The sequence below is a fragment of the Aulostomus chinensis genome, chromosome 19, assembly GCF_037954235.1.
Source record: "Aulostomus chinensis isolate RoL2024-O1b breed Wild chromosome 19, RoL_Achi_v1.0, whole genome shotgun sequence".
Classification (NCBI taxonomy): Eukaryota; Metazoa; Chordata; class Actinopteri; order Syngnathiformes; family Aulostomidae; genus Aulostomus; species Aulostomus chinensis.
In genome coordinates, this window is record NC_141338.1 from 20458305 (window position 1) to 20469352 (window position 11048).

At 46.3% G+C, this 11048-nt stretch overlaps 1 protein-coding gene across 2 annotated transcripts in view; it reads left to right on the forward strand.

Annotated features, from left to right (window-relative positions):
• Positions 1-4316, forward strand: part of wdr7 (WD repeat domain 7) — an 83330-nt gene extending 79014 nt beyond the window's left edge. For both annotated transcript variants that reach the window (XM_086186531.1, XM_086186532.1), the window contains one exon: positions 2137-4316. In XM_086186531.1, coding sequence (XP_086042657.1) covers positions 2137-2340 — 204 coding nt within the window. In that variant the 3' untranslated portion in view covers positions 2341-4316. The remainder of the gene's footprint in view (positions 1-2136) is intronic.
• Positions 4317-11048: the final 6732 nt, after the last annotated feature.

The following is an 11048-nucleotide window of genomic DNA, read 5'->3' on the forward strand; positions in this document are numbered from 1 at the left end:
GTGGCCAAACCATCCAAGTAGTTTAGCTTTAATTACGGAACTCCTGAGATGAAGATTGATGACACACTGACAACATCCAGCAGGAATTCAGAGAACTGTGGAACCGTGGAACCGCCTCCGATCTTTACCCTCTGTTTGTTTTTGGCAACATTCTCACACTTTCCTGAACTGTCGCCTGTTCATCCTGAGGTTCTAAAAACTTCCAGTTGCAAAAAATAAACATCTCAAAACACACACAGACAGACACACACAGACACAGACACACACACACGCGCACACTTCTTATCTTCTTCCCAGAACTGTTATTTTGAATGAAAGGTCTTTACGACCTCTGACACGACTGTCTGCACACAGACACACACACACACACTAATGGCATTACTGTAAGCATAAACCGCTGCTGGTGCGCCGGCAAGACGGCTGCTGTGGTAATGAGCTGGCAGACGCTCTGTCCATGAGGGAGGGGCTCTGTCGTCTCAGGAAACAGTAGTCTCACACACACACACTTGAGCTGTGTGTGCGGCTCAGTACCAGAAGCCTGGCAAGTTAAACTCAACATTTCCTCACAGCCACTAAAAATCTTTGAGGGTAATCTCACCAAACCAGCAGCCAAATCCAATTAACAGAGAATTAAAAAGTCAAAACTGGGAACATTTAGGATGCGCTAACAGTAAAAAGAGCAATATTTAATCAACCCACATCCAGGCTTGATATGAGTTGCCTTCGGCCACGGCTCCCAGAAATAGATGCAAACACTGGATGTACGCGATGCCAAGTGGTCAGGTGTTTCTGGAACCTCACTCATGCCCTTCTCAGGAAGTTGTGGATGAGTCTGTTTTCTTCATTCAGGGGAGTGAAGCCATTCAGAGGTAACGAAAGATGTTGGTGGATCCTCCCCTACATTCTAGCTGAGTGTTTTACGTGAATCCTCAAGCTGGATAGATGAGGACAGTCAGGCAGGCAGCTGTGGTGCGGCTGGATGATGGGACCTGCCCAGCGTCACTGACCAAAACTCAGAGTCCATGGTGAGCAAGCAGCAGGCGGCCATCTTTAAAGAGTCGTTAGCACACGATGTAACACGGGCCATGTCCACGAGATCCTCCCTCACCTGTGTACAGTTCTGTGTACTTGCAGTACCATCATGACAATACTTTTCGAGTACTACAGTAAGAAATCATTTTTCCAAAACCGTCTTGGATGTTTCGGGGCATCAGATGAAATCACAGCAGCACTCACATCAGGTAGCAATGGGAGATACGAGCTACAACTTCTGTGCAGTTGCAGGTTTGACAACCAGGAAAGAGTCAAGTCAGTTTTATTTGTGCGGCACCAAAACACAACAAAGTTCTCTCATGACTCTTTACTAGTAGAGCAGGTCCAGCACCACTCCTTCAATGAACCTCCACCCAACAATTCTCCATCAGTGGGGAAGCACAAAGGCTCTGGACAAGAAGATGAGTTAGTAATACGTATGAGTACAGGAAGAGGAGAGAGAAGCCCAGTGCATCATGGGAGATCCCCAGCAGTCTGAGCCTATAGCAGCATATCTAAGGCCAGCCTAAGCAGTCCTGACTATAAGCCTGATCAACAAGGAAGGTCTTTAGTCTACTCTTAAACATAGAGAGGGGGTCTGAGTCCTGGACTGAAACTGAGAGACGGTTCCACAGGAGGGGAGCCTGATAGCTGAAGGTTCTGACTCCCATTCTACTGTTAGAACTCTAGGAACCAGCAGGAACCCTGCATCCGAAGGAGAATCTTGAATTCTATTCTGAATCTGACAGGGAGCCATGCAGAGAAGCAGTACAGGAGAGACCTGGTCTCTTCTACCAGTTCTAGTCAAGAGACAAAACTCCTTAAGACTCAATAGTTTGGAGCTGGTGCAGTGGAACGTGGCTGACCCTCCTAGATCTGTAGCACATCAGATTTCACACCACCGACCTTCAGCCCACATTCCCTCATTAAAGGGATAGTTCGCCCAAAAAATGTGCATGCAGTCCCCCCCCCACGCGTTGTGTACATAGGTGGCTGGTGCGGCCTGGTAACGTCCCTGACAGATTGAATGGCGACAGGAGTCACTCTGCTGTGTGCTAGTGCACCAGCTGCAGCCCAGCATCACCTGTGCTCTGTTCCTCCCAGATGAACCAGAGCCTGCTGGGCAGCATCGGGATGCTGAACTCGGCCCCTCAGCTCCGCTGCATCAAGACCTACCAGGTTCCCCCGGTGCAGCCGGCATCTCCAGGCTCCCAGAACCACCTGAAGCTGGCCCGCCTCATCTGGACCTCCAACCGCAACGTCATCCTGATGGCCCACGATGGCAAGGAGCACCGCTTCATGGTCTGATCCATATGCGCGTGTGTGTGTGTGTGTGTGTGTGTGTGTGTGTGTGTGTGTGTGTGTGTGTGTGTGAGAGAGACCTGGTCCAACTCACACACATTGCTGTGAATAATGTGAAGTCTGGCTGTGTTGTGACACGTGAGATTTTCCTTTCTTTAAATTATTTCTTATTTATCTCCCACGCGATGATTTTGAAGGACGTGTAGTTTGGATGTTGTCACTCTAACTGTTCCCTCTCCAGTCATTCCTATTTATTTGCTGCTCATTTGGTCCCAGCTGATTTTCAGGGTTCGTCCTCGTGGATTTACAGTGTAGAACAGAAGATTAAGGTGATGAATCCAAACTCTCAGCTTAACTTTTTACCTTCTTTTTTCTTATATTTTTCCTGTTGATCTGACTTCAGGTAATAAACTTTCCGCATTTAAAAGTGTGTGTGTGTGTTTACACCCATCTAGTTTTGCTGTTAAACACACACTCTCATCTTAGACTGTCTGTCCTAAAGCATGATGTCTGTAAAGCTTCAGTTTAGTTTCAGAACCTCTGAGGATGTTTGTACTCTTCTGGTGGGTCCGTTCTCTAAAGAAGAAGCCAGGTTCCGTCTGTTCTTGCTTCTCACTCCTAATAGAGAACCGAAACTCCTCATTTTTGACTGCTTTGGTAAACGTTAATGTGTGTACATGTATAGAGCCATCACAACCCGTGTTAGTTGTCAGCTGAGAGTCCCGTACCCGGTGAGCGTGTCCCAGCATCGTGTCTGCCAGGCGAAGAACTTCACATCTCTGAAGCTCCTGCTAGCTTTGACCGAGCCGGAGTATCAGGCCTCAGCTAAAGGTCCAAGAGATAGAAATGATGTTTTCTAGCATCAAATAGTCAAACCGTATGAAAGTAATAGTACCCCATGAATTAATGTGTCATTAATGGGGAAACTTTATCAGTTGAATATTTTGTTCCTTTAAAAGAAAATCATATGTATTTCATGTTGGAAACAGCAGCCTGTTAGCATGGCGCTAACCACCGCTAACAGCTGGGTCAGGCTATAGAACACGTAGGGGTTTTTATCTCCAGGGTCAGTGCATGATGACATCACTGCTACTGGTGTTTACAGCTGCAACACTTTTCCTGAGCTCATCATTTCATATCTGGTTCGGAGGTTTTCACCGAACTGCTGGTCAGAACCTTCAGTGTGTTAGTGCTCAGAGTTTGCTGCAGCAAGAGAAATACATACATGAACATATAGATATACATGCTTCTGTGTCCGCATTGGTAGCTCTGAATGTTGTCTCTAACACACACACACACGAACACACGTTCCTCCATCTCATGTCAGTTTCATTCGTGTTGCCAGAAAGCTTCTCACACTGTTACACACCTGTAAACCCGGGAGTGTCAAAGCTTTTCACAAGTTCCTCCTCTATTAAAAAAACCCGAGCTCATCAGGCTTCTTTTTTCAAACATGCACGCACACACACACACACACACACACACACACACACACACACACACACACACACACACACGTAAAGTCCAGCAGGTCCAGAGAGCTTTGAGATAGTCATCTTTGGTTTTCTTCACAACTCTTAACAGTTTGAGGAGTATGTTTTTGTTGGCCTCTCGGGGGAGAAAAGGTGAGAAGAGGGGAGGAGCTGGAGAGTAAATAACAAGAGAGGAAGATCAGGTCATACAAACATCCCAAAATGGTTCTTTGGTGAAGGAAGTACATTGAAGAACCTTCAGAGGTTTTTGAACAACATGGGGGAAAAAATATCAAATGTGGAACTCCTCTCTGACAGATCATGAAGTGTCGGTGTCCTGCTTTAGGTCTGGCTCACGATAACTAGGGTGTACAAGTGCAGTGAACTCTGTGTGTGTGTGTGTGTGTGTGTGTGTGTGTGTGTGTGTGTGTGTGTGTGTGGGGACATGAGCTTCTCTTGATGGTTTGAATCTACTGTGCATCCTATGAGCAATGTGTCGTGTCTAAATGTGTTCTTGTGCACTTTGAGTCCAATAAAAGATTAAATTAAGACATTGTTTTTTACTGTCCCATGTTGTTTTCTACAAAGTTCTACACACACACACACACACACACTAGTTAGGACGTTTAGATATCCTGTCTCAGTTAAAATAGATTGGTCAGACATGTTTCTTTCACAGTTCTAATGTGAGAGTGATGTCTTCCTTGTTGGAACGCTCAGGAATTTGTTCCCATCTCCAGGTCTCCAGCCTGGGTCGAGGTGGGGTTACGCTCCACATTTCCACCTTTAGCAGAAGAACGTGAAAGTGAGGGAACGCTTTCTATGTAATATTTCTTGGACTGTTCTGGTTGAAAGAATTTGATAATTCAACTGGACAGAATCTTTATGCTGCTTCCATGTGTGCAGCGTTCCAAGTTCTCATAGTTCTAGTGAGTGTAGTTCTATTCCAATCCCAGCCATTTCCAGTCCCTCCCGGTGTTCCTCAGGGTTCTGTCTTGGGCCCCTTCTGTCTCATTTATCTCATTCTCTGTCACATTTTACATAAATATAAAGTGCATTGCCATTGCTATGCAGATGACACCCAGCTACACCAACTCTACCTCCACCCTCCCGCCCACCTCCCTCTCTAATTGTCTCCAAGAAACCAAATCGGGATTCTTGTAATATTTTCGCTAATTAAACAGTGATTTACTTTACCATTTCATGCCTTCATTGTTCTAACGGTGAATTTGCATTTAATTGTAAATTTCTTCACTTTTTATATTGCTTTGGTTTTTTTTTTTGTCCTGCTCTGTAGGGTGACCTCAAGGGCTTTGAAGGGCCCCTACAAATAAAATTCATTATTATTATTATTATTATTATTATTATTGGGCGGCACGGTGGTGCAGGGGTCAGCACTGTGGCCTCACAGCAAGAAGGTTCCAGGTTCCAGTCCCGGCTCCATCACAGGATCTTTCTGTGTGGAGTCTCCATGTTCTCCCTGTTCCTGTGTGGGTTCTCTCTGGTACTCCAGCTTCCTCCCACAGTCCAAAGACATCAAGAGGGGACGAGGCTGATTGATACTCTAAATTGACTGTAGGTGTGACTGTGAGTGTGAATGGTTGTCTGTCTCTATGTGTTGGTCCTGTGATGGACTGGTGACCTGTCCAGGGTGAACCCTCCCTCTCACCTGAAGGCTGCTGGGAGAGGCTCCACCCCCCCCCCCCCCCAACACCACTCTTAACAGGAATAAGTGGAAGAAAATGGAGTAGTATTAGTAGTAGTATTCATCGAATTTTGGAGTTGGTCACATGACTTTGTTACATCTTCAGCTGGGGGAAAATGCAAATACACGTTTGTTTACTAAACTCACAGATCCTTCCATGTCATTGTATATTTGAATGTCACTGCACCGGCTGCTGGAGGACATTTGAAATTGCTTTCCTCAAAACTGTACCACATCGTAATGTGTGTCTTTGCTCTGATGAAGAACCAGGGGTCCAACACAGTCAGTAACCTCCAGAGCTGTATCTCATCGGAACCACTGGGTCTGGGTCTGGGTCTGGTGACGTAAGGGAGAGAAAAGTTTAAGATTCCAATCAGTATTCTTAAGAACTGGCTCTAGTTTATCTCAGTGGGGGTCGTCCTTTTCATTTTTTAATGAACTCCTATGTTTTGAATTTTTAATTTTTTTTTGGAGTGTTTGATCGTTCTTGTGGTTTTTAAATGAAAATATCACTTGGGATGGAGGGGGCAGAGCCACAGGGGGACTAGAAAGCTGGTCCAGCCCTCGGTGCTGTGAACCAACATCAGGCTCTAATACTGAACCACTCAGACATGAAACACTTGGGTCTAATAGAAATATCAGGTTAATCACACACATCCAAGTAAAAGAGTTCATCCAGAAAATATTTACAAAACCAGAAAATAGAATATTTTTCCAAATTCAAATTATTTTGATTAAAATCTTCTTTTTGAGAGTTGTTACATTCCAGAATGGCTGTCTAAAAAGTAGAGAAGTACATCAGTTCTTATTGATAATCAAAGTGCGTCTATGGAGCATCGCTCAGGACCCAGCCAGCGGCTCAGGGAGTCGGCGCGTCTCCTCCAGATGTTTCCGGTGAGCAGTCGGTAGTTTTCCACTGGACAGTGTTTATGTCGCCTTATTCCTCTCGGTACCAGACATGCAAGCTCCTCACCTTTCGGCGAAATTCGCTGTCACTCTGTTTCCTGTTGCCTGCATAAAGTCACACAAACACGAATGCATCTTGATTTAACGTCAGTGAACGCGTGAATATTACTTGAGTGGAAACCAAGGCATCTTGGGGTATAAAAAAAATCTCTGATTCATCAATGCACGCCAGCGTAGTGCTGGTGGCGCCAATCTGAGCCACGGCATCACACGGAGTAGTTGGCGGTAGCACAGCTGCTAAGCGCACTTTTCTTCTGAAGTGAACTTCTTCACTTCAACAACATGGGAATGCAAACGAGGTGAGATGTAGGTAACAAGCCACCTTGCTTTCTGACTGGTTTCTAACAGGATCCGCACGGGGTGCTAGCTTTTACTTCACCGCTAATGCTAGCAGCCAGGCCACCTTGGATATGCAGGAGATCAAGATGGAGTTGATGAAGGAGTGAGGCAGGTGTCAGATTGAATCTGTCCATAAGCAAAAGCTAACTAATGTGACACCGACTGAATTAATGTCTTGTTGATGTAATTATAATCAGCTGATTTGCATTTCAGAAGGCTCTGTGGGAGTCATTGAATTTGGGGGAGTAGGACCTGGAAAGTCCTTCAAAGTCCTTGAATTTGACATTAAGGAAAGAGAGGGATCCCTGTTTATTGAGGTATTTTGTTGGCAACAATAAAAGCCCTTTTTCCTTAAAACGAGTCATTCTATAGTTTGTTTTCTTTGTAAATCTGGGGTGTTGAGAAATGTAAACTCACTCACGCTTGTTTTGCCATAAAATGGCCGTTTTCCTTTTCATGCACTCTTGTCACCTTTTTTCACCCCTGACAAGTCTGAATGACTGAGCAGCAAACGGATGCACCCGGTCCTACGTTTCCCATCATGCAACTGCAGTGTTTGTCATTGGATCCTCTGGTTCAGTACCACGTGGTAAATGTTCAGATCTTTCAAATCTCAAACCTCATTTCTGACAGACTTTTTAATTTCATGTCTCCAATTCCCAACTGGGCGGCACGGTGGTGCAGTGGTCCTCACTGTCTCCTCACAGCAAGAAGGTTCCAGGTTCCAGTCCCGGCTCCATCACAGGGTCTTTCTGTGTGGAGTCTGCATGTTCTCCCTGTCCCTGCGTGGGTTCTCTCTGGTACTCCAGCTTCCTCCACAGTCCAAAGACATCAAGAGGGGACGAGGCTGATTGATACTCTAAATTGACTGTAGGTGTGACTGTGAGTGTGAATGGTTGTTAGTCTCTATGTGTTGGTCCTGTGATGGACTGGTGACCTGTCCAGGGTGAACCCCAGCAGCATAGGTACTCAGTGACAGGAGGGCGCGCTGCATGGTCGGAATCATCTCACAGGTGAGTCACGCACACACTTTCCATTTTAATTGTTGGACACATTGCTCTCACTATTTGATGTGATTCATTAGGTGTCAAAGGCTATCCTCTGGCTGAGTACCTCATTACACCCCTGGCAAATCCCCAGATGGTGCAGCAGAGACTGTTTACGCGCACTCATCGGAGCGCTGCATCGGAGCGCTGCATCGGAGCGCTGCATCGGGCTCCTTCAGGGCAGATGGCTCTGTCTCAGATCAGCGGGGGGATTTGGGAAGACTGGGCAGTTTCAGTGTTCCCTTGGATATTTTCTGGTTCATCAGGTCCAAAACAAAAACAGTTTGATGAAATTAATAAACCACACTTGTGTGATTACTTAACATTCACCACAATCACTTTCATTGTTTGACCTATTAGGGATGCCCCGCCCCCTCCCCTTTTTTTTTTTTTTTTTTTTTTTTACCATAGCCATGCTTGGTCTCGGGCGCTTCGGTGTCTCTTCTGCTCCGAATGCCTGAAATGGAAGATGACCCAATAAGTGAGGCCACTCTCTCCTCCACGGCCATTAGAGGCGGGTCCGACCTGCCTCCGCCAGTTTGTTACGTGCTGCGCCTGAGGGCTGCAACACGACTTTTTTTGGCCAATTTCATGCCGGACCATTTCTTCTTGACCTTGTTGCAAATAAAACAGTTACAAATGTAACAAATGTTTAACCATGGAATGTTTGATTTACTATCACAGATGTAGAAATTTAAATGTTCAAACCGCTCCCATAGTCCGATTGACTGGAAACGCTGTTGACCGCAGCTGGAATTTGTCTCAACACCGCATTTCAGGCTACCAAACGGTGCGTGTCTCCCGGACTCGTGAGTGTCTCCTCTTCAGCCTCCGAAAAGTTCTTTTTCTTTGCCGGTTTGCGTCTCTCCATGTCGTAAAGTCTAGGGGTGTGGCTTCCAAACGGTGCATTTATAAAGGCTGTGGTATGATCATTATGATAGATTTCAGCTGCTGAATTTATCAACAGCTGCTCGTTCTTGCGCTGAGATCGCTGCGATGCGCACGTTTCGTAAATCACACGCCAGTCCTGTCCTATGCTGATTTCTCTGCTCATATTTGCGCTGGTTTGTACGCTCGTTTGCTTAATGAAGGCCACTGCTTCTCAGAATGGAGTCTCCACTTCAGGCCCGCTGGGGAATCCGACCTGGTGAGCTGCCCGGCTCACCTGAAGCTCACCTGGCTGAGGGAGGAGCTCCCTGCCACTACAAACGTAAGAGGCTGAGAGCAGAGACCAGCGCGGCACTCTGATCTCAAGCATGGCGCCTCAGTGGGAACACGGAGCGTTCCAACCCCAACAGGGCGTGTTGGTGGGAGGGGCTGAGCAGCACCTTCCCATTCTCGCCATCCTCTTCACTCCTCCCACTCAGTGAATCCATGCTTGTGTTCAGATTTAAGGGACTTTGCAGCCTTTATCCCCACTGTCCAAAATCTATTTTCCCACCACTACTTTTTCTAAGGTGTGTGTGTGTGTGTGTGTGTGTGTGTGTGTGTGTTAACAAAACAGCCTCAAACTCATGTTGGAAAAAACTCTAGTTGTCTAAGTTGCCCTGGATGTGAAAATGTTGTTGATATCCGATAGCTATGTTGCTCCAGTTGGTGTATGGATTAATTATTGATGTTCCCAAAGTTCTTACATCTCAGCCGTGTGTTTTTCCTTGAGATAAAAAGATTATCAAAAGATCTGCGGTTGTTTAATCGATTCAATCTCAGATGGGAGAGTTTTAGGGGGAAACAGAAGAAAATCTGTGGGTATTTTGTAGCAACAGTGGAGACGACCCACATTCCGCTGCAGCACCACTGATCGAGCAAAGTTTCAAAGTTAGTCTTGGCAGGGATGTTGATGTCGTGACACGGACCATCGGAGGATGAGCCGCGAGACTCGGCGACTGCGTAGGATAGTTAGGACGTAAACGACAAATTCCTGTTGGGTTGATCTCCAGTCGGGATTTCGGGGATTAAGATGTTGATCCCATTCAGGTGTTAGGAGCCTGTTTCTCACACGTGTGTGAAGGCTGAGCAACATACCACAACAGCAACATGGCCCTGTGCAATACTCACGATGAAGAAGTGATACTTGCTAGAGGAAAATGTATGTTGAAATACCTCATTCTAATGAAATATTCATGTCCTGCATACAAGTAGTATTTTTACTTACTTGAGAAAATATATTTGTTTGCTACAAACAAAATCCACTCACATTTCAACATGTTTTTCAGTTAAAGTGTGAGTCATGACACAAGCTCGTTAGTTCGTCACTCCATCAATGATATAGATCAGTCCCTCTGATATCGCAGCTGTAGCATGAGTCAAAATAGGCACAGACTGGAATCCAAACTGGTCAGCTCTGGTTGGCAGCTACTGGGGAGGTGGAGTCAGGGGCGTGACAGCACCCTCGCAGCACCTCAGCAGCCTGGTAGAACACGACGAAGAACCAGACACAGCGTCTCAGCCGGGGCCACAGCCATCCCTGCGGAAGCTGGCACAAGAAACACCAACCAGCTCTCAGGGAAGAGCCACTGCTCCGCGTCCCGCCCGGGTTCAGCCTCTCACCCGCCTCACACACCAGCGAACTCTCTGAAGGCCTTGCAGATGTTTGAGGGGCAAATCGTTCTCATGACAAACTTTAGGACGTTTAAAAAGCTGCGGATCGTCATCTTCTATATCCTCATCCTGCCACCGCATTCTTACAGCTTTTACTTGTTGATGGCAGGACTGCGTTGCTCACCACTGCTGTGAACGCTGTTTCTGGTGGTCAGACTGGGAGTACAACACTTCCTCCATCATTGCCAGCATGATTGTGAGATTAGCTGCCAAGTTCTGTCCTCTGCTCTTTGTTCTGCAGGTTCTCACTCTTGGATTCGCTCACATTTAAATAAAATGGGAAGCATAACCTGTGTTATATATTGTGCTCATTCAAACATTAGTTAAACAAAACATGAAATAAACACAGAGAGACAGAGCGAGGGAGATTAGCGGCCATCCTCTGTCCCTCAGCGCCTCAGGAAGTGGTGTCATGGAAGCCCCCCCACAATGAGCTGCAGTGTCTGTTGTGATCAGCCACATTAAGGATGGTGCCCTCTGGTGGCTGTAGGAAATACAAAGGGAAATCAGATGACGTCCATGTGAGTGTAGGTAGGAGGCTGATGGCGAGCCAGAGACCACTGGCCTGGATTCCTACTCTTGCTT